The sequence below is a fragment of the Spironucleus salmonicida genome, chromosome 5, assembly GCF_000497125.1.
Source record: "Spironucleus salmonicida strain ATCC 50377 chromosome 5, whole genome shotgun sequence".
Lineage (NCBI taxonomy): Eukaryota > Fornicata > Diplomonadida > Hexamitidae > Spironucleus > Spironucleus salmonicida.
In genome coordinates, this window is record NC_090600.1 from 1543149 (window position 1) to 1563495 (window position 20347).

Consider the following 20347-nt stretch of genomic DNA (forward strand, 5'->3'; position numbering starts at 1 on the left):
TAAAATGCCTAACTTCCTACCAGATTCTATTCTTTGCCGCTTACTCTCTGTCAGAGGTATGAAGCCAGGTACATAAATAGATATACCAGAGCATGAAATTGTTGAAATAGCTGAAAAAGCATACGAAGTTTTTCTATCTTAACCATCTTTACTCGAATTGGCTGCACCAGTAAAAATTTGTGGAGATATACATGGATAGTATTATGATTTACTGAGATTGTTGGAATATTCTGGATTCCCTCCTTCTGTTAACTATTTATTCTTAGGAGACTATGTGGATCGAGGACAATAATCTTTAGAATGTATTATTTTGCTTTTATGTTATAAGATAAAATATCCAGAATCATTTTTCTTATTGAGAGGTAATCATGAGTGCTCATCGATTAATAGAATTTATGGATTTTATTAAGAATGTCGTCAGCGTTATTCAGTAAATCTATGGAAAGTTTTTAAAAAGACCTTTGATGCATTACCTATTGCTGCGACTATCGAAGATAAAATATTCTGTGTACATGGTGGTTTAAGTCCAGAGCTTAACTCTTTCAAATAGCTTGCCAATATTGTCAGACCTACATGTGTACCTGACTAGGGTCTTCTCTGTGATGTCCTTTGGTCTGATCCAGATACAACCATATAAGGATTTTAGGAAAACGATCGTGGTGTTTCTTTTACTTTTGGACAGGACGTAGTTATGAAGTTCCTTAAAAAGTTTGATTATGACCTTATTGTAAGGGCTCATTAGGTCATTTAGGATGGCTACGAATTTTTCGCAAAACGTCGCTTAGTTACTATTTTTTCAGCACCAAATTATTGTGGAGAATATGATAACTCAGGTGCGATTATGTCAGTAGATGATTCTCTTATGTGTTCATTCTAAATTTTAAAAGCGTAAACTAGAAGTGAATAAGCTGCATGTGGCGGTAGATATTGATTGATTTTGCTTATTTTATATTTTTAAATATCTGTTAATATACATATACAATACAATATTTAGATTTCATATAAATTTTACATTCCACAAATGGATTATTCATAAAATTCCGATCGTGCTCTTCAAATGCGTGTACATTAACTTGAAGAATAGCTTGCTATCCGTAATTCTGAGTATCACCAGCTTTCTTCGTAAGCCTTAAGTACCACTTAAAAGTTGGAATAACATATTGCTAACTTAGAATCAGAAAAAGCTTAAATGATAAATAAGTTTGCTTCGTCTCAATAATATGGATCGGATGAAACTCAAGTAGAAGAGCTCAAGCAAACAATCTAGATTCTTAATGAGTAGCTTATTGATACCAATAATGAGCTTCTTGAGGTTCATGAACAATAGGAAGAAACTAGAAAAACTCAAATGTTTAATGAAAATTAAGGTGATGGCTAAGATTTTGATATTGATCAGCCTTTCGGCAAATCTTAAGTCTAAACTCTTGAAGAAGATATTTAATTAATGAGAAACGCAATGGCTGACGAAGAATAAAAAAAATTAGATGATAAAGATGAATTAAATATGCTTCGTGATGATAATTAAGAGTTACGCTAAAAATTAACCTTTTTAGAGGCTTAAATTCGTCAAATCAATAAACTTTTTGGTGGCCTCGGCAACATTTGTACTGGTGCTTAAGATCGTTTAGAATCTCTTTTGTCTGATGGAAATGAAATGAATCTTACAATTGGGTAGTCACACTTTGCATGGAAATGATCTTTATCTCTCACTCTTCAAGTAACTTCATCTAATTTTAGATTTTTCTCTTTAATATACCAATTTTCCTGTTCACATCTTCCACTGCTTTTTCCATGGTATTTTGCATAGCTTTTAAACTTAAATAGTCAATACTATAGGGCCCATCAGAAGCAGATATTTCTTTCTATTTTAATTTTTCAAGTTATAATACATCAGTTTTTAGTTCCTTTTCTGTATAATCAATTTTTTCCTTAATTTACTTTGTTTGAATTTATTTACTAATTATTTCACTATCAATATATTTTTTCTAATCAAGTATTTTATTCAAATCCTACTTAAGTTGATTCATTTATAATAAACAATTTCCAGCACTTAGTTTAATTCTTAATAATTCTTAATTTCTAATAGCAATCTTATCTAATAATTTGCTATTTTCAATCTTAAGTTAGTCAAAGTCAACTTAGTTTAATCCTTATTGCTAATTAATACCAGAGTTATTTTATTCCTTAATTTTATTGAGCTATTTTTTAAATTACAATTCTTTTTCAGAGAATTGCTAAGTTTGATTCTTTAATTTTTATGTTTAAATGTTATAAAAAGATTCAATTGCATTAGCATTTACCGATTTTGGCAGCCTATGAATGATTTCCTAGTTAGATTCTTCAATTGAAAATCCAGTATCACCTAATACTTCTCTCTAATAAATAAAAGTCAATCGGCGAATAGTAGCCAAATTTTATTCATACGCTAAAATAAGTGACTTTAAGCGACATGCAGCATCTAGTGAGATTTATGATAGGTATTCATTGTGTGTTTTTAGTTCAGATGATTCAGATAGCGCAATAAGTAATAAATCTGCATTTTCTAATTACTAAGGGTTTTCAATATCTGAAATTTCAGGATCATCTATATATCTCTCCTCAAATGCTGATAGAAAGTCATTTTCCTTTAATAATAGTTCATTTTATTAGATAAGTTCATCAATCTATACGTTTAGGGACATTTTTTTGCGGAATTAAACATTGTATTTCATATATATTATGAATATAATTTATTGTATTTTGAAAAATAAATGCAATAAAAATAAAGAATAACTAATAGTAATGGACTCATTGACCCACCATAATCTTTCTTAACAAAGACAATATTTTTAGATACGACGCCATTGAAATAATAAGATAGATGGAAAAAACCAGTTGCATAAAAGTACGAATTTCTTATATAAAGAGAAAGAAAATTAGTTACTTAAAAGTAAACAACTCAAAATGACGATTTTTTCTATGATAAGAAAACATATCAAAATATTAAAAGATTTCTACATCAGGATAAATTGCCGACCATCTAAAAATAGAATAACCTTATCAATAGAAGTAGTGCAATCAATCGATCTGAAAGATTCAAATAACTAAAACCCTGGGATATTACACCAGGTCCCACGGAATATTAAATAAATATCGAATACTTTCGTCCAAAAACTAGTTGCATTATGGCAGAATCAGCAAGATTTCGAGATTCCGAATTTATTAGCAAGTGATAATTAGTTTATATTATTTTATAACATATATTCGCTTGCCTTAATAAAATGAAATAATACAGTATGCCATAATTGAATGAATTTATAGTACATGATTTCAAGATACAACCTGTATAAAGTATTAATAAGTTAACTAAGACAACTATACCTAGATAATATTACCATAGAGTATTACCTAAATAATAGTTCACAACTCCAACGTTTATGAGAAGTTCATTTGGAAAATTTTAGATTTAGTCTCAAAATAAACCTATATATCAATAGTATATATCAGATGACTATATTAGGCCTATTATAATTAACGAAATTAATGTTATTCATCATGTTTAGTTGTAATCGTCTCAAACTAATCGAAAATATTATTCTGGTTATAAGAAATTTAGATGTAATAACTCAAATGATAATATAGAAATTAATTTTTGAGAATATATTTTACAAAATATAGATAGTTTAGAAATAAGTCGTTTCATTACAGATTACACAATAAGTCTCAATCCTATACTAGTGATATTTTTAGTTATTATTAATGCTTATATTTTTAATTCAAGTATATTTTGAGAAAAAATGCTCGAACTCGAAATATCTAAACTAAATTAAATTATTTAAAATTATATCAGTATATGCATAAATTATTAACAGAGCTTTTACGCCTATACTAAACTATATACAATTATAACATCATTACAATTAAAATGGGTTGCATATCGTCAAAAAGCAAAATGACCAACTAACAGAAAGTAGATAGCCAAATTATTAAAATGCATTCAGAATTTGATATCTAGAATATAAAAATCAAGCGTTTGCAACGAGCTATCCAGACATAAATTGACTAGCTCGAAGCACTCTAAACAGATCAAATCTAAAGCGCAAGGCGTAATTTAGCAGAAAATAAACCAGAATCAGCTGAGAATAATTTGAAGCTTAAGGCCATTTTCTGCACACAAATCTCTTCCTTGCAAAAGCAAAATCTACAGTTACAAAAAGTGTTAAACGACCTCAGAGTTGCTCAAGGTACGACAGCATTTCTGGACGTATCCAAAGATGTAAATTCTCTACTCAGTGATGAGGTTATGACTGCATAAAATGACAAACTTTAGGAAATTTTACGCCTCAGTACGGAAGTGGAAAAGAAGTAGGCCGTTATCGACACGTTATATCAGGGAGGAACCTAGGATATTTAATATGAAATGGATATCTTGATGGCAGAAATAGCTCGTGAAAATGGAGAAAATGTAGTCGTCGAGTAGGGACAACATATTGAAGATTAACGATAAGAATGCGAGGTAATGGTCATATTGTGATATTTACAATATAATATTTCATATAAATCAATAATTAAAATTATTTAATCATCCCTCCAATTATTTTTTCTCAATGTCTATTAAGACTCCATTGCTATCGTAGTTAGCCTTGTAAGCACCTAAAAAACTAACACTATTCAAAAATTCGCTATTGAGCTCAATCCCACTATTTTAGCACTCTCCCATTAAATATTTTGCACTAACTTTGCTCTCTTTCACACTACTGTTCTAATTGTATATTTCTAAAGCTTAGAAACATTTTCCCAATATTCCAGCAACTACATCACCTCCTCGTCTTACTAACTATAACAATTCTACTTCTGCCCGTCTCTAATGTGCTCCTTTAAGCTATCCAACTAGCTGTCTAACAAATAGTTAACACGAGAAATCAGCATCATCCATGGTACACATTTTTCTAAAGTGAAGCTTTGCATGGGCTTCTGTAATTCGTAATAAGCATCCAAATTGTCGAGCAGTAACCGGACTGCCATATCGGTGAGTAATTTGCCTAATCTTGACATAAAAATCACGTAATTTAGCAGCTACTATTTCTGTGATTTGAGGCTAAACAAGCCTCGCATGCATAATATATTTCTTGATAAATGATTATGGTAATGGTTATCTTTTTACAAGCAGCTAGGCTGTAACTTGAGCACAATCTAGTGTCTCTGGGAGTCCTTCTTAATTGCCCAATTTTTGCAGTTCATATTCGTATATTTATATCTATTCATTTGTCAAATTCTCTTTATTTTACAGCATTTTGCGAGCGTAAATTGCCTATTCGCTCGATAACGCTCTCCTGTTAAGTATGAACTACCCAATCCGCTTGTCATTCTCATGGTCATCCGTTACAATGTAAACAAGGTCAAAACGAGATAACAAAGCGTCCCCAACGTTTAAATTACTGTTTAGCGGCAGATTTCTGTTATAAACTTAACCCACTGGATTACAAGCCGCTATAACACTGCATTTGGCAGGTAAAGTTGCGATAATCCCCGCTTTTGCGATAGATACTTCCTACTATTCCATTGCTTAATGCATAGCCACACGGTCGATCTCGGTCATTTTGTCCAGCTCATCAATGCAGCAAATCCCGTTATTCGACAGCACCATCTGTCCCGCTTACAGTGTGAATTCACCACCTCTTTTGACGACTGAAACTGTCAAACCAGCAGCAGACGATGACTTTCCTGAAGAAAATGTGTAGTTTTGAGTATAGTTTTTCAAGTATTTAAGGAACTAAGATTTTGCAGTTCCAGGATCGCCAATAATAAGTAAGTGAATGTTCTCACGAGTTCCAGCTGAAGGGGTTCCAGAAAGGAGCGAAATTAAGATCATCTGCTTCAGGAGTTCGTGGCCGTAAATTGATGGGAAAATAGACGAAATTATGAGGTTGTCGAGATCTGTTGATTTATAGCGTGATAAGAGGGCTTGAAATGCCGTTATATCTTCTGCATTAAAGGACTCTTCATTGTTGTTCGTTATCGCACCATACACTCTGAAATTGATTTTACAAATGTTGTTTTGGATGTCTTGAATCTCCCAGATTCCTGTTAAATCTACAGTCATTCCAGGCTTCAGATCAGTAATAAGGTCACCATAAATGATTCCGCTTCGTTTTTCACCATTTTCCATTTGCATGACTATATTAACATAAGATGAATAAAGACAGCCTTTAGGGTAAAGTCTAAGCCGAGTTGAACCGCAATCACATTTCTTAGGGACTGCGTTTACTTCGAATAAACCCATGATAGTGTTGCAGCTTAGGCACTGGATCGAAACTGACTCTAACTATATAAATAAACGTGACTAGCTGATAATTTATGTGTGGATAGTAGCAATTTTATTAACATCATTAGTGGAAAAAGAATTTACAATATGTAAAGGATTTACTAATTTTAATTAAAATTCATCTGCATGCCTTTCAATTTCATTAATAAATTAATTTAGTCCTTCCTATAAAACTTCAATGAATTTTTTTGGATGACTTATAATCTCTGTAACAAATAAAGTACTCTCTTCTCGTAAATGTGCTAAGTTAATAGTCAATGATTTTTTTCCTCGTTAAAATTATTATTTTAACTGGTAAATGTATGTTGGTTCGGAAAATTCGGTACGGAATGTTTTTAAAAAATAAATAAATTTGGTCTTAATATGTGGCTTTGACGTACTAGTAGGATTCTTAACAAAGTCAATTAAATGTTACTTAAATATTTCTTCTGATACTGGTTTAACTGCAGCTAAGTTATAATCAAGAACAGGTAAAAAGTTTTATTCGCTTACTACTTCAGATTCTGATTCAAATCCTAAAGTTTTAAGCCTTTCGGTAATATTCTCATTATCAGATATCCTTCTTTTATATTCTGGCTATTCTAACCCATCACGAGCAGCTAAAGCCCTTTCGGCTGCTCTAATTTAAGCAGGCAGTAACGGATTTTCGAAAGCTTCTTTTTCAGCTGATAAATCTGTTGAAATCTCTGATTGATCTTATAACTCCATATTATCTCTCATAACCAGATTGATATCATCCAGTTCTGTTGCTGAAGATGGTTCGGAATTTGTAGATGAGTCTGACATTTTAAAATTTTGTTCACATCAATTTATATATAGAATAGATTATTATAATTATAATGAAAATATTGAGTTAACAATTCTTTTAAATTTAATCTAAATTCATTCTATCTTCACCTATGTTATTTAGCTATAAGAATTAAATTCTTATAGTTTGTGAATTTTAATTCTAAATAGATAAACATAAGCTGATCAAGATAAACTAATAAAAATTAATCACCATTGAAACATTCAGCTAAATATCATATTCATCTACAAATGATACAGTTATTATTCCAGGTAATTAGATATTATAAAATATTGTTGTATAAACTGATGAGTTTTAATTACTGTTTAAACGGGGAAGTAATATTATTTTTGTGAATCTCAATAATACGGAGTAGCTGGACTTTGATGAAAAAATAATTCTAGACAATCCTATCTACTAGGTAGAGGTATTGAGATCTTGTAGTGGGGTTATTTTATTGGTATTGACAAAAGTAGTTAATTACTAAAATATAATGTTCTCAGAAACCATGGATGTTTGCGTTAATATAATATAGTTTAATTCTTAAGATTACTTTAAATATAAAAACTTGGGTTTCCATGAATATAAAACAGCTTTCGAGGAGTCAAGAGTATTTGATAGTATTTAAAAAGATTATTTAGGTGACTTTGAAAAGAAGATTTAAAATATAATGAAATTAAAAGATTAGTTAAATATAAATTAATTAAGCTTTTAATGTAATTAATTCGTGTTATTAAGTAATGATTAATTAAGTAACATTATTGAAAAAGAACTTAAATCTGATAAGCCAGATATTTATAAAATACGTTAATGTTAAAAATTAATAAATAAAGATTGAAATATCACTTTTTCTTAGTAGCACCACCTCTAGCATTGTGCTTGAAAAACATAATATCCCCATCTTCAACAATATATTCTTTTCCTTGCATCATAAGCTTACCTTATGCCTTAACTTCCTATTCAGAGCCTAATTTTTTAAGGTCTTTATACTTGAATACGTCAGCACAGATAAAATGCTCTTTAAAGTCAGTATGAATTACACCAGCTGCATCAGGGGCTTTAGTATATTTACGAACAGTCCAACAACGCACTTCATCAGCACCTGATGTAAAGTAATGGATTAAATTAAGATCCTTATATCCAGTTTTTATTATCTTATCAAGATGGGATTCACATGTTTCTGAAAGGGTTTTTAAATATTCCTGACGCGCGTCATTGTTACCTAAAGCAAGAAGCTTAGCTTCCAATGACGCGGAGTAAATGATGACAGAAGCATTTGGTGTTCTATCTTTAATAAACTCCATTATTTTTGGAACATACTTATTTTTCTACCTAACATAATCTTTTTCAGACATATTAAGCAAATATACAACGGGCTTACAAGTAAGTAGTAAAAGTTCGTTTAATACTTTTATTTCAAGAATACTCCAATCTTAGGTAAATAAGTCTTTCTTTTCTTCTAACAAAAGTTTGATTTTTTCTAAAACAGGTACTGTTAATTATAATTCTTTCTCAGGTTTGCGCTCTAGCTTTTTTTTAGTATCATCCAACAAAGCTACTACCTATTATAAATCTTTTGCAATAAGTTCGTTATTAATAATAACACAATCGCGAACAGGATCGATATCACCTTCTACATGAGTAATAGTATCGTCATCAAAAACACGAATAATATGATAAATACCATCGCATGCTTTAATATTGGATAAGAAAGCATTTCCAAGACCTTAACCTTCAGAAGCACCCTTGATTAAACCAGCAATATCACATACATCTAAATAAGTAGGAACTTTAGACTTAGGTTTATACAAGTCGCACATCCAGTCAAACCTTTTATCAGGAACTGCAACTCTAGCAGTATTAGGGTCAATAGTGCAGAAAGGATAATTTTCAGATGGAACTTAGACCTATGTTAATACAGTAAAAGTAAGAGATTTACCAACATTAGGTAAACCAACTAATCCCATAGATAAACTGTTTTTTGCTCTTCCTAATAAAGCTAACTTAGCGGATGGATCCTCTTCTATATTTTTCTTAGGAGGCATTATATATAGGAGTGGAATAATTTCATGTTAATATATTTATAAATATATATTATAATTTAATTAATTTTCAAAGATTATAAGTTTTCATAGATACTAATTGCTGTTATTAATATTAAACCACAGTCAAAATAAAGCAATAATCATTGCCACTAAGACGCTAAACGAGTTAAAACAATCTCAAAGCTCACTCATTTTATGCTGGAATTGGAACTTCACCGTGGTCTTCCAAAACTTAACTTGCCAGCTTTAAACAATTAGCGCAACCAAACTTACCATCACCTCTTAAGTCAGCACATTTCCAAGAACCTGCAACCTCTTAAAATTTATTAAGTAAATTATCTTCTAAATCAGGTCTAACCAACTTTGCAGCAGAAATAGCCCCACATTCGTTATTTGGTGCATTACCACCTCTCAAGTGCATAGTTCCCTAAACCTAAGCATCTCTAGCACCTTTATATGTTGCCATAATAGCCGAGCTACACGGTAAGTTCATGGGGGCAATATGAAAATATTACATAGCTACATCACCTGCTGACATTTTTAGAAGCGAAAAGTTTAATAAGTGGATATTAATATCAATATATTATAGTATAGTGATGATGTTTACAAATAAAATTGAATTTATACAAAATAATCATAGCTACTTCCTGGTCTGTAAAAGTTTTTTAAACTCCATTTCTTTATACTTGCTTTCTAAATAATTAACCCAATTATTTTGTTTAATTAAATCTGCACTTAGAGTAGCATAATCTTACTAAAACATAGACCCCATCTCACGAAGAGTTTTCACTATATTTCCTTGTTTTAAGTCTTATCTATTCCATTTTCGTTCTAAAGTAACTTTTTCAGAATCTAATTTTTACTCTTCGTGAACTAAATCGTAAATGATGCTATTATCTTATTAGGAATATGCATAAAAATCTCCTAAATCAAATTTTTTATAATTTACACCATTTTTCCCTTACTTTCCCCATTTTGTACCTGGACAAAATTGCTTCTTTGATATCTAAGCATTAAAATCTCGCAAGATATCTTGTGCTGCTTTTTATATTTGCTTATCTTTAGCTCCCAAACTTTCTATTTCATTAGAGCAAATCCGCTGGAAATTTAACTGGTTACGCTCCTATGTTTTAAGCTAAACTAATAGTAATTTAAGCTGGTTTAATTTAGGCTGGTATGAATCCGAAGATGAAGGTCTTATTCCTCGTATTCTAATAGTTTGATCTGTTAATATGTTATCAATACCACTAATTTCGTATGCTATATTTTCTAGATCTTATAACTTAGATAATATATATGAATGAAGCACCCTAGGATTATCTTCATGTAGAAGGGCTGATGGTAGATCAATTTGTTTACCGCGCATTAAGGGTAAAGGAATTTAGGTATATGTATTTTATAATATATATTTATATTATTAATTCTCAGAGTGGTTTAATATTTTATATTGATAAGATATAGTAGATGGTTTCTATGCTTAATAATAATTATCTTTATATACTTTAAAGATATGATAATAAACGATTGTAATTTTAAAAGTTAATATATTCTCTGAAAAGAAGTAGTAAGTTGTAAAAATAATGCAAATTTAAATATCATAATAATACTAATAATTCTATAAAATAAACATATCAACAAAAAAGTCAAACTTTATCTATAGTCTGAGTAAAGTTTATTAAACATAGATTAGAATTAATTAGGTATTTGGCATAGTGCTTACCTGTATTTCTTTTATTAAATAATTTCAAATCTACTATATTTATAAATTAAACTGCATAAATATTATAACATCAAGAAGATTAATCCTATCTTATTCATAATTGAATAAATCAGTATTTATCATTATCACTCATTCTCATATATCATCTAAATTTATTCTTCTTCATTACCTCCCATACACCAATATAATCCATCTTCTAATTCACTCTTATTCCCTCCATTTTCAATAATCTTAAATCCTCCAAATTCGCATTTATTAAGTCCGAAAAATTTTATCTTCTACTTTTATTCAAAAACCCAGCCTTCATAATTTACATGCATATGGCTGGCTATCCAAACTAATTGTTGGTTTATTTAAGAAACCTTAAATACTTGTTGGCTATTCTCCCCTTTTAATTTTCCAAATTTTTTTATAAGCTTACGGTCAAACTTACCAACTCCACTAGGCCACTCATGAGAAATAATATAATGTGGGGTCATACTTGAAGATAGATTAGAAATATTAGATGTAGATAAGAAAAATGGGTTGTATTAAGCGGTTGAAGTAATACCAGATATACAATGAAAAATTATTTACCGAGAATTTTTAACAAATTTTATAGTTGAGCATCCCGCGACTAGGAAATGCTGTTAGATAAAATGTGGGTGCACTTAACAGTGTTCCGGCAGTTCATGATTCCCAAAAATAGATAATATTGGAGTAGTTGATGAGAATTAATTAAATGATCCCTGTTTTTAGTACTTTTAAGGAAGTTTCGCTAGTTTCATTTATTCCATAGAACTAAAAGCCTACAAGTCCCCAAGTAATACCAGTAAATCAGGTTATATCTTTTCGATCTATTTTTACACTATATCAAATCGCCCATGTACGCACCCAATAAATAATAATTTCATTTTGCATTAGTATAAATATTATACTTATTATTATATAAAAATTGAAATGAACGAACAGATAAAAAATGTATATTAAAAAATTAATTAGGGCCTTAAAAACGGTGTTAAGTTGATAAATATTTACTCGCCTATGTCTGTTGATATTTCACCTTTGGTGCTCTTTATTTAAGCATAAATTCCAAATATATAAAATTATTAATCTAGCTAAAATTATATATCAGGGAGCATAGTCATTTTTTAAAAATTCAGATAGTCTAAGTAGTTAAATCAGCTTTAGTAAAATATTCAATATATCTTATTCTCCTCATTTCCGCTATATATTGCTACCATAAGACTCTCATATTCATATGGTTAAACAAATCATCCTATTGTGTACCTTACAAATTAAAAAATATAGAACTAGCTCAATTTGATGCACCCAAAATTTAAAGAAGCTATTTTATCAATTCACCGTAAAGAGAATTTAGAATCTTAGTATGTAGATGAAATAAATATACTACGATTAAAAGGAATTATTGTGGGAAAGCTAAAAATCAATCTTTCATTAGCCGAGCTGAATGAAATTTTGTCTTAGTGATGAAAACTCATTGCATTGCCCTTATCCGTACCGTATTTTACCGAACATGTTCTATCCTTTTATCTATTATATTTTTTCAACTTATTATCTAATAATCGCTATTTTGGTCTTAAAGTAAATCGATTCTTCACATTCTGACAGTGAAATTAATGATTTCACTTACTGTTTATTTTTCAAGGTATACCTATAAAGAATTTACGACTTATCATATAAATCCTAATTACGTGTCGGAATTTTATTGGACACTTCGGAAATTGTTTATTTTTACTTAACTAAAGCTAACTCTAGTGATTATTACTAAAACTAAGAAATATCGTAAATAGTTGGAGAATTTGTTTCTATTTATTACATTTACTAATCTTTGTATTAAATCAGTGAAGTATAATACATAGTTGAAAAATTTAAAGACGAGTAAACGTTCCTTTTCATATGATTCAAAACTCTATAATTATATAGTAAATATAAATTGGTATTAAGTAAATGCCAGTAATAATGATTCATTAAATACCAGCAAATATAAAGCCTCATATGTTAAGAACTATTATTGAATAGCATATTAAATGTATAAGATTTTATCTTAGGCCTAGAGAACTTAAAGCTGATAATTAGTATGAAAAGGACGGATAATACGAATGTGGATTCTTTGAGACACCTGACATCTATGAAGCTAGAGATTTTGTCTAAAAATTCAATGGAAAACATATTACAGCATCATCAAAGTCAAATACCCTTATTAGAGGTTATGTTTGGTCTATTGAGTTGTTAAATTAAGGTTGGGAAGCTGTCACGTAAAAAACAAAAGATAGGTAATAATAAAGAGATATGATATTATAAACAGAAATGTAGTAGCTTGGAAATTTGAGTAGATAATACTTAGAAAAGTTATAGGCGGATAGAAATAGGAATAAAGACTAAATGTCTTGTGAATGGATAAGAAAAACAGTTCCCTAAAAAGCAATTCCTTAGAAAGTAGAATTATCACTAGAATAAATTAAATGGACTAAATTTTTGTGAAATTATTTTATGTTACTCACTCTCCAACGTTAAGCTGGAATTAATCATCTAAAAGTATTTATCCATCTTCATATATGGCTTAAATATGATCTTCAAATATTCTAAAATTATTACTTAGTGAAATATGACTGAAAGTGGCATTGTATTTTATTAAATCAAATTCAAAATTAACTAAGTACTAATCTTTTGTCGTAAAATGTTTTTATTTAATAATTAAAAGTTTATTCATAGATTATAAATAATGTTTTAGATTCATAAGATATTATAAACACTAACACTAATTCCATGCAAAATTCATCATAAAATCTTGTTATTTCTATGTAATTTGTTTATTACGATTCCAAAATAAATCTCTAAGTAGTTTTTAATTAATTTATGGGTTGTTAGTATTGAATAGATCATATCTAAATGTCTATATAATATATCTTTTCAGAAACATATATGTTGATGAACTAATGATTACAGAATCAACTAGATCATTGCTAAAAATTGAATCTAATTGTTCTTATATATCTGTTGGTGATTTAAGCCTATAATTATATTTAAACACCACTTAAGAATCAGGAATAAATGGGTCAATAATATAGAAATCTTAAGCACTATTTCCTAAAATTTTTTCTTTAAGTTCTTCTATTTCACCTATATAACTTAAGTCTACTCCATTGTAATAAAATTTCTACCTTTTAGTATGGTTAAAAAACATATTATGCCAGCTAGGCGGCTCACCTCTAAGTATTCTATTAAACATTCCTTCCCATTCATACTAATCAGTCATATCCTTAAGACAAAATTTAAACTCACCTATATTTTAATCGAGTTGTACCCCAAAAAACCTATGGCCAAAATGTTATAACATGATACTCTAAGTCCAGTTCATTTTTTCACAATGAATACATGGTCTCACATTTGGAGGTAAAAAAGGAATAAAAACAAATATACAGAAAGATTTTGTCTAGATGAAATTAAGAGGATTTATTTCTATTGGATAATTTTTTGTTAATAAAATGTCTATTGGTTCTGAGTATGCGAGTTAATCAGGTGACGTTTTCTCTTCATCGATTAATGCTAGTTCATTCTAGACCACACAAAACCGCACTAAATTTGGTGGATTTGCATAAGAAATATACTTGTAGAATAAATATTATGTATCTAGTTTTGTGTTTAAATGCCACCCATCACCAGAGTATATTAAAGGAACCGATTAGCCGTAATTAAAATCACCTAATTTTGGATCATTTCCTGTGATATGTAGTGTTGGATGATTGATTTACGAAGGAACAAGAATCTAAATATTCATTCTAAAAACAATTTATGAACTACTTATTTAACATATATTATTTAATAAATCCGTTTTTAATTTTATATAATAAAATATAATACATTTAAAATAAAATGGACAAATGCTTCATACAGATTATATTTAAAATAATTTAGAAAACGAGTAGCGTAAAATTAATTTATTTAACATGATGGTAGTGGATGTAACTGCTTTAGGCGAGTTTGCAAGTATAAAATGTATTATTTTAACATCAAATAGAGTTGAAAACTTAGAATTTGTTAAAAATCTTCCTTACCTATAAGAATTATATGCAGCATCTAATAATATTAAAGATATACGTTAAATTTTATACTTATAATAATCTTGGAGATTATTCAATGTATCATTTCATTCTAATCCATGCTCGTTATCAAAAAATTATAGGTAATATATAATAAAAGCCCTACCTCAGATAGTTGTTCTCGATGGGCAAAATATATCAACCCAAGATCGTGCTAAATCTTTAAAGCTATAGTACGATCAAAGGTTTGATTTTTTTGAAGAGCCGACAGATTTAAAATAGATCCTTAAAGAGCATTCATTACTTAAAAACACTGTATCAAGTATATATAAAGAAGAGCAAAAATTCAACATAAATGCACAAAAAATACTTAACAGAATGATTATAAAAGAGAAAGAATTAGAGCATGAAAAATATCTAAATTAAAACATTACGATTTAATAGAAAAGATCAGAAATTTCCAATACTTTTGATATTAGTTAATTACAAGATGTAATTTTAAAATAGGAATCTCATATCAGTGAATCAACTAACCGAATAATGATAACTGTTTATATGCTGATTTAAGTTTTGGGTCAAGACGACTTAAATTATATTTTATAGTATATTTAAAATAAATGCTAATAAGAATGATATATAAATAGTGATTATTATTTATTAAAAATGAATCCTTATTCTATTGTATGGGCACCTATTCCATGTATTTCAATTATACCAATTATAGGCCATATGGGTATAACTGATTCAAATGGTATAATTTATGATTTTGGTGGTAGTTATTTTATTAATATAGATTAATAAAATACTTCATTCGGTGCACCTACTCGGCACTATTCTCTTGGGTTAGAATTATTATAAGATCAGATAGAGCGATGGGACGGTTGTATATAAAAATATTCATAGTAGTATAAAGTTATGTAATATAGTCTATTTACTAATAACTGTCATCATTTTATTATAAATATATTATATGATCTCAAAATTATAAATAGCCTCTCTGTATTACGCTTTACATTAAAATATCGACCTTATATGATAAAATTTAAATCTGTTAAAGTATAATAGTTATATGATTGATTACAAATTTACTTTTCCATTTTAAAATGTCATTATTTTCAGAACTTAATCTACCTATCAATCCATTAGATCTCTTGTAGATTTCTAGGAGGTAACCATGTCCAAAGTGTAGTAAAATGTCACACTGGTATTGTAGTTCTTGTGGTATCCCTGTTACAATCCCAAAAATTGATGTTCCTAGTTTACCAATACCACTAACAACTTTGTTTTATCCTGGAGAAAATTTGAAAAAATCATCTGTTCAATTAGTAAATGCGTTGTAAATAGAAAATTTTAACGTAGATATTATAGATTTTTAAAAGAAACCAGAAGATGGTTCAATATTATTATTCCCGTCAGAAGATGCTGTAGAACTATCCAGTATAAATTTAAAGGAAACAAAACATATTTATGTATTGGACTGTACATGGCCATAAGCGTATAAATGTATTTAATCAAATTTCCTTTTAAATATATAAAAAGTAAAAATATGTAACCATAAGACTGAATTTTGGAGGCCACATGGAAAAGGGGAAAATAGTTCGTATTTAAGTACTTGTGAGTGCATCTATTGGTTGAATAAGGAAATATCCTCGTTGCTAGAATTAAACTAGAATTATGATGGAATAATGACACTATTTGTTGCACAGGCGTGCCTTGTTAAGTAATAAATGTACTAATAAGGAAGAGTTGTTATAGCACTAGGAAGAAAGGGTGAAAAGTAGTATGGCGGATGGTTAGATTTAGAAAAATCATTAAAAGATAAATATGAAACGAATGACAGTCATTGAGTGAATAATCTAACTATGTTTTTAAGAATTTGTACCATATTATCTTTATAAAGTAGATTGGTGCTTGAGTTGGCAAAATCAATAAGCTTAATTGATAAATTATTCACACTGTCATAATAAATTAATAAACCTGTTCCAAATAACTCTGTTTGATGGTATTAAATGACTTATATCATACTTGAGATAGTTCTTATAAATTCGTCCTTATTTTAATTGACAAAATTTACTAGAATATCCTACAAATCCAATTCTGATAATTAATAACCATATTTACTAGTTATATTCCTATAGCCATCAAATCCTTATTGTAGGCGAAAGCCTAGAGTCTAAGATGTAGAGCTTCTGCATTTGTTGATATGGGATTGAATTTTTAGTTTATTCCTAGGAGTCACTGAAAGAAAACCTAACTTTAAATCTAAGAAAGTAATTATGTCTAACCAGTCAAGTTTAATTATGTGTGAATTTTGCTTGTATCCACGATCTAAACTCAAAATAACCTATTTGCATGGAATAGTTATTTTTTCGAACCCAGTTGGTAGATTTTGATAAAAATACGCTTCATAATAATTAGTTTCTTTTACAAACAGCCCTTCTTCATCAATCCAAACCAAGCTATGTGATTTGAACAAAATTTTACCCATTCCCACCTCTCCAAACCAATAAAATATACCATAATATAATAATGCTCACTGAACTAAAAATTTTGCCCGGGAAACCTGGTCCCCCAATTAAACTGCTCCTGTGCATAGTCCCCGGTCCAATTTTTCCAAAGCGACGTCCTCCCCGTCTCTGAAAAGCTCAGAATTGATAACCACAGATACCCCTTAATGAATCCTGTGCCAGCAGCCGAATTCCTGCTTCTCAGCCCCCATTCCGTCTACCACGATGCTGATCGCATCGTGCAGCATCTCTTTCTTCAGAATTTCGTCCTCGGCCGTGTCTGCCGAGAGCGACGGGCACGCGTTAACCTCGAGCAGGCTCACCCTAAGCTCGTCGTCGAACATGACGTCGAACCCGTATACCTCGAAACTGCACTTGTTTTGGTTCATCTGTCCGGCCACAATCTGCAGAATCCGTACTATTAGCTTTTCGGTTTCTCGAAACGCCGATCGTGTGTTCTGCTCGCCTGTCAAGTTGCACATGTACTCAAAAAGGTCCTGAACTGTCCATTTCGCGCCGTCCAGATTTTTGTTGTAGGCGTTCGTGTGCTTTTGGATGGCTATGTTCGTCAAATGGGCAGAGGGGTCTGCGCTTTTCTCGTATTTTGTGAGTGCAAACCGCGCGAAGCCCTGCCTGCAAATCCAGATATCCAATGGCTGGAAGGAGCGGACCAGCACGTAGAGGCGCAGGTCGAATTTGTGCTGGTTGATTAGCAGCGGGTTGTGAATATATTTTTGGACCAAGTACAGCTGAAGGCCAGATTTAATGTTAGATTCTTCTAGCTTGAAATCTAGCTTGAAATCTAGCGCTTCTGCCTGCTTGCAGATCTCCGGGTAGTCCTGTTTGTACCAGTCTTAAATTTCAAAGTATTTGGCCATAAAAATTCCTTTGCCCTACGCTCGATTTGCTGGTTTTACTATGTAGGTTGTCTGGTTGTCTTTTTTCTGTTAAAATTGTGACCAATTTTAGGGCAAAATGAACGTTTCTGGCATTATAGCGAAGGCATTTAGTAGTTTTGGTGAAAACTTATGGAGAAAACGAAGAGTTTTGTTGATATTCATAGCGAGCAGATCCTTTCTAGTAATAACTTAATGATTCTGGAAGTGATTTATGTAAAAGTTCTTGGAGTTAATGAGGGCAGCATTTTTTTTGTACGCCTCTGCCAACTCATATTTTTCGAGCCAAGCAAAATTATATTAGTCATCCTAAGTCTCCACCCAGTTTCGTTCTAATGCTACTCTGTATATTGTATTTCTGAAGTGCATTTTGAATTTGAACTGAAGGTTCATTTTTTATTTAAAATTAATATTATATGCTAAATAGAAAGTTAATCAATCCCTAAATTTTCTATCATTTCTTTAGATTTCTTCAATCCTTAACTTTTCATTATTGGCTTCCTTATAATTCTATTACAAGAAAAGTTAAATATCATGACGTAGCAAGCAGTCACTTTGACATTTATTTATATTTGTTATTACATATTCTGGTTGCTGATTGTTGAAAGAAATAAATTGTTATTTATACTTCAGCCCACTGACAAAATCACCTTCTAAGTTTAATTGATCACATTTAATCTGCCCGTTTTTAGAAAAACCAATAACAAATGTTGGTTCAACACTTATATCATTTAAATTTTAAATAGATGATATAGGGCCTTTATAATCTAGCCAAACTTTCGATTCCCCTTGAAATACACCTTAACGCTCATCAGTAAACAGTCCTTGTACTTTGAAATCAGGAAAACTAAATGCATCAATTTTTTCATTCCTGATTACTAATGTGATTCCAGATCTTTAAATTAAGACGCCGTTTGCCTTTAGACTAACTGATAAAGCTACCAAACTTCTTATTTCGTAATCTTTTGCTTTAATACGAATAATACATGTTGTTGGATGATTTTAAATTTGTTCGCAAGATATCTTATTACCATTTACTTCAATATATAGTGTTTCCCCGATAATAGGATTAAATGGTTTTCGTTAGCACAAAATAGAAGCATGTAAACATTTGAAAAGATAAACAATAAAATCTTAATCCCAGTCTAATAAATGTTCTGAGAAAACTTAAAGTTAACTTTTACCAACAAAAACACCCTTAGTAACTGGAATTGCTGTCCTCATAATGTTTCCAGTAAGTAAGTTCCGACCTAAATCTTTAACCATTTATAATGCTAATAATCTTTATCCCTAAACCATCTCCTCATCATTCAGTTGAATCATTATCTTTATTAACAAAACGTTCGTATTTTAAAATTTCTTACTAAGCTTTCTCAATCTCCTCTTGAATTGTTCCCCCACGGGGCAATGTTAAAATTTGTCTTGAATAATCTTTGAAATTTGTAACATTTATTGGATCAAATGTTGATTAGAATTTCTACTAAATCTAAATCTGAAATTTATCTAAATTATAAGAACATATAACATTATCAAAATTATCAAATTATATAGAATTAAAAAGTTTAAAACTAGCCAAAACACATACTAACATTTCTTTTTACTATAAGATTCGCTCTCTATCAATTTTTTGAAGATACTTCAAAGAGTTAATTTCAAATTGAGATAACAATTTCTCTTACTCTGTTGTTTTTTCTACAGTATCAAACTATTTTTTAACAAGCTTTTCTAGTTTTTCCTCTTATTTTTGCAGCTTTGTTTAATTTGACAAAACTGGATTGAGTTCCAGCTCTAGGTTACGTTTTTAAACTTTATGTGCATTTAGTTTTACCAGACTTTCGTCTTTCTCAACCTGAAATCGCAATTTATTTACTAAATTTTAATTATATGATGATTTAGTTTTTATTATTCCTAGCTTTTCCTTAGAATTCTAGTTTAATTTTTATTATTTTGAAATTATTGTACTCAATTAATTCGACAATTGATAAAATAATTTTGATTACTATGATATAATATTAAGTATCTATGAGCTGCAAAACTCATCAGAA

At 29.9% G+C, this 20347-nt stretch overlaps 19 protein-coding genes across 19 annotated transcripts; 9 read left to right on the forward strand and 10 right to left on the reverse strand. All coding sequences in view use genetic code 6, as the record gives it.

The window, feature by feature from the left end:
* Window positions 1-4: 4 nt before the first annotated feature.
* Window positions 5-931, forward strand: SS50377_25500 (Serine/threonine-protein phosphatase; the record flags this gene model as incomplete). The annotated part of the gene is made up of 1 exon (XM_067909332.1): window positions 5-931. One exon carries the CDS (start codon window positions 5-7, stop codon window positions 929-931), a length of 927 nt encoding a protein of 308 aa, XP_067764153.1.
* A 90-nt stretch (window positions 932-1021) lies between these two features.
* On the forward strand, window positions 1022-1696 carry SS50377_25501 (uncharacterized protein; the record flags this gene model as incomplete). The annotated part of the gene is made up of 1 exon (XM_067909333.1): window positions 1022-1696. The coding sequence occupies one exon, from the start codon at window positions 1022-1024 to the stop codon at window positions 1694-1696; it is 675 nt and encodes a 224-aa protein (XP_067764154.1).
* Window positions 1697-1706: 10 nt separating this feature from the next.
* SS50377_25502 (uncharacterized protein) lies at window positions 1707-2681 on the reverse strand (the record flags this gene model as incomplete). Its single annotated transcript, XM_067909334.1, has 1 exon — window positions 1707-2681. The coding sequence occupies one exon, from the start codon at window positions 2679-2681 to the stop codon at window positions 1707-1709; it is 975 nt and encodes a 324-aa protein (XP_067764155.1).
* Window positions 2682-2750: 69 nt separating this feature from the next.
* SS50377_25503 (uncharacterized protein) lies at window positions 2751-3212 on the forward strand (the record flags this gene model as incomplete). The annotated part of the gene is made up of 1 exon (XM_067909335.1): window positions 2751-3212. One exon carries the CDS (start codon window positions 2751-2753, stop codon window positions 3210-3212), a length of 462 nt encoding a protein of 153 aa, XP_067764156.1.
* A 692-nt stretch (window positions 3213-3904) lies between these two features.
* SS50377_25504 (uncharacterized protein) lies at window positions 3905-4513 on the forward strand (the record flags this gene model as incomplete). The annotated part of the gene is made up of 1 exon (XM_067909336.1): window positions 3905-4513. One exon carries the CDS (start codon window positions 3905-3907, stop codon window positions 4511-4513), a length of 609 nt encoding a protein of 202 aa, XP_067764157.1.
* Window positions 4514-4561: 48 nt separating this feature from the next.
* On the reverse strand, window positions 4562-7090 carry SS50377_25505 (DNA replication licensing factor MCM2; the record flags this gene model as incomplete). Its single annotated transcript, XM_067909337.1, has 1 exon — window positions 4562-7090. The coding sequence occupies one exon, from the start codon at window positions 7088-7090 to the stop codon at window positions 4562-4564; it is 2529 nt and encodes an 842-aa protein (XP_067764158.1).
* A 113-nt stretch (window positions 7091-7203) lies between these two features.
* On the forward strand, window positions 7204-7929 carry SS50377_25506 (uncharacterized protein; the record flags this gene model as incomplete). The annotated part of the gene is made up of 1 exon (XM_067909338.1): window positions 7204-7929. The coding sequence occupies one exon, from the start codon at window positions 7204-7206 to the stop codon at window positions 7927-7929; it is 726 nt and encodes a 241-aa protein (XP_067764159.1).
* Window positions 7930-7933: 4 nt separating this feature from the next.
* Window positions 7934-9136, reverse strand: SS50377_25507 (GTP dependent nucleic acid binding protein; the record flags this gene model as incomplete). The annotated part of the gene is made up of 1 exon (XM_067909339.1): window positions 7934-9136. The coding sequence occupies one exon, from the start codon at window positions 9134-9136 to the stop codon at window positions 7934-7936; it is 1203 nt and encodes a 400-aa protein (XP_067764160.1).
* A 184-nt stretch (window positions 9137-9320) lies between these two features.
* SS50377_25508 (uncharacterized protein) lies at window positions 9321-9674 on the reverse strand (the record flags this gene model as incomplete). The annotated part of the gene is made up of 1 exon (XM_067909340.1): window positions 9321-9674. The coding sequence occupies one exon, from the start codon at window positions 9672-9674 to the stop codon at window positions 9321-9323; it is 354 nt and encodes a 117-aa protein (XP_067764161.1).
* A 96-nt stretch (window positions 9675-9770) lies between these two features.
* On the reverse strand, window positions 9771-10502 carry SS50377_25509 (uncharacterized protein; the record flags this gene model as incomplete). The annotated part of the gene is made up of 1 exon (XM_067909341.1): window positions 9771-10502. The coding sequence occupies one exon, from the start codon at window positions 10500-10502 to the stop codon at window positions 9771-9773; it is 732 nt and encodes a 243-aa protein (XP_067764162.1).
* A 479-nt stretch (window positions 10503-10981) lies between these two features.
* On the reverse strand, window positions 10982-11749 carry SS50377_25510 (Calcineurin-like phosphoesterase; the record flags this gene model as incomplete). Its single annotated transcript, XM_067909342.1, has 1 exon — window positions 10982-11749. The coding sequence occupies one exon, from the start codon at window positions 11747-11749 to the stop codon at window positions 10982-10984; it is 768 nt and encodes a 255-aa protein (XP_067764163.1).
* Window positions 11750-11795: 46 nt separating this feature from the next.
* On the forward strand, window positions 11796-12326 carry SS50377_25511 (uncharacterized protein; the record flags this gene model as incomplete). The annotated part of the gene is made up of 1 exon (XM_067909343.1): window positions 11796-12326. One exon carries the CDS (start codon window positions 11796-11798, stop codon window positions 12324-12326), a length of 531 nt encoding a protein of 176 aa, XP_067764164.1.
* A 480-nt stretch (window positions 12327-12806) lies between these two features.
* SS50377_25512 (uncharacterized protein) lies at window positions 12807-13340 on the forward strand (the record flags this gene model as incomplete). Its single annotated transcript, XM_067909344.1, has 1 exon — window positions 12807-13340. The coding sequence occupies one exon, from the start codon at window positions 12807-12809 to the stop codon at window positions 13338-13340; it is 534 nt and encodes a 177-aa protein (XP_067764165.1).
* A 16-nt stretch (window positions 13341-13356) lies between these two features.
* On the reverse strand, window positions 13357-14637 carry SS50377_25513 (uncharacterized protein; the record flags this gene model as incomplete). The annotated part of the gene is made up of 1 exon (XM_067909345.1): window positions 13357-14637. One exon carries the CDS (start codon window positions 14635-14637, stop codon window positions 13357-13359), a length of 1281 nt encoding a protein of 426 aa, XP_067764166.1.
* A 103-nt stretch (window positions 14638-14740) lies between these two features.
* On the forward strand, window positions 14741-15532 carry SS50377_25514 (LRR domain-containing protein; the record flags this gene model as incomplete). The annotated part of the gene is made up of 1 exon (XM_067909346.1): window positions 14741-15532. The coding sequence occupies one exon, from the start codon at window positions 14741-14743 to the stop codon at window positions 15530-15532; it is 792 nt and encodes a 263-aa protein (XP_067764167.1).
* Window positions 15533-16002: 470 nt separating this feature from the next.
* On the forward strand, window positions 16003-16746 carry SS50377_25515 (DTW domain-containing protein; the record flags this gene model as incomplete). Its single annotated transcript, XM_067909347.1, has 1 exon — window positions 16003-16746. The coding sequence occupies one exon, from the start codon at window positions 16003-16005 to the stop codon at window positions 16744-16746; it is 744 nt and encodes a 247-aa protein (XP_067764168.1).
* Window positions 16740-17387, reverse strand: SS50377_25516 (Kinase; the record flags this gene model as incomplete). Its single annotated transcript, XM_067909348.1, has 1 exon — window positions 16740-17387. The coding sequence occupies one exon, from the start codon at window positions 17385-17387 to the stop codon at window positions 16740-16742; it is 648 nt and encodes a 215-aa protein (XP_067764169.1).
* A 45-nt stretch (window positions 17388-17432) lies between these two features.
* SS50377_25517 (Tubulin tyrosine ligase) lies at window positions 17433-18671 on the reverse strand (the record flags this gene model as incomplete). Its single annotated transcript, XM_067909349.1, has 1 exon — window positions 17433-18671. The coding sequence occupies one exon, from the start codon at window positions 18669-18671 to the stop codon at window positions 17433-17435; it is 1239 nt and encodes a 412-aa protein (XP_067764170.1).
* A 66-nt stretch (window positions 18672-18737) lies between these two features.
* SS50377_25518 (Oxysterol binding family protein) lies at window positions 18738-19751 on the reverse strand (the record flags this gene model as incomplete). The annotated part of the gene is made up of 1 exon (XM_067909350.1): window positions 18738-19751. One exon carries the CDS (start codon window positions 19749-19751, stop codon window positions 18738-18740), a length of 1014 nt encoding a protein of 337 aa, XP_067764171.1.
* Window positions 19752-20347: the final 596 nt, after the last annotated feature.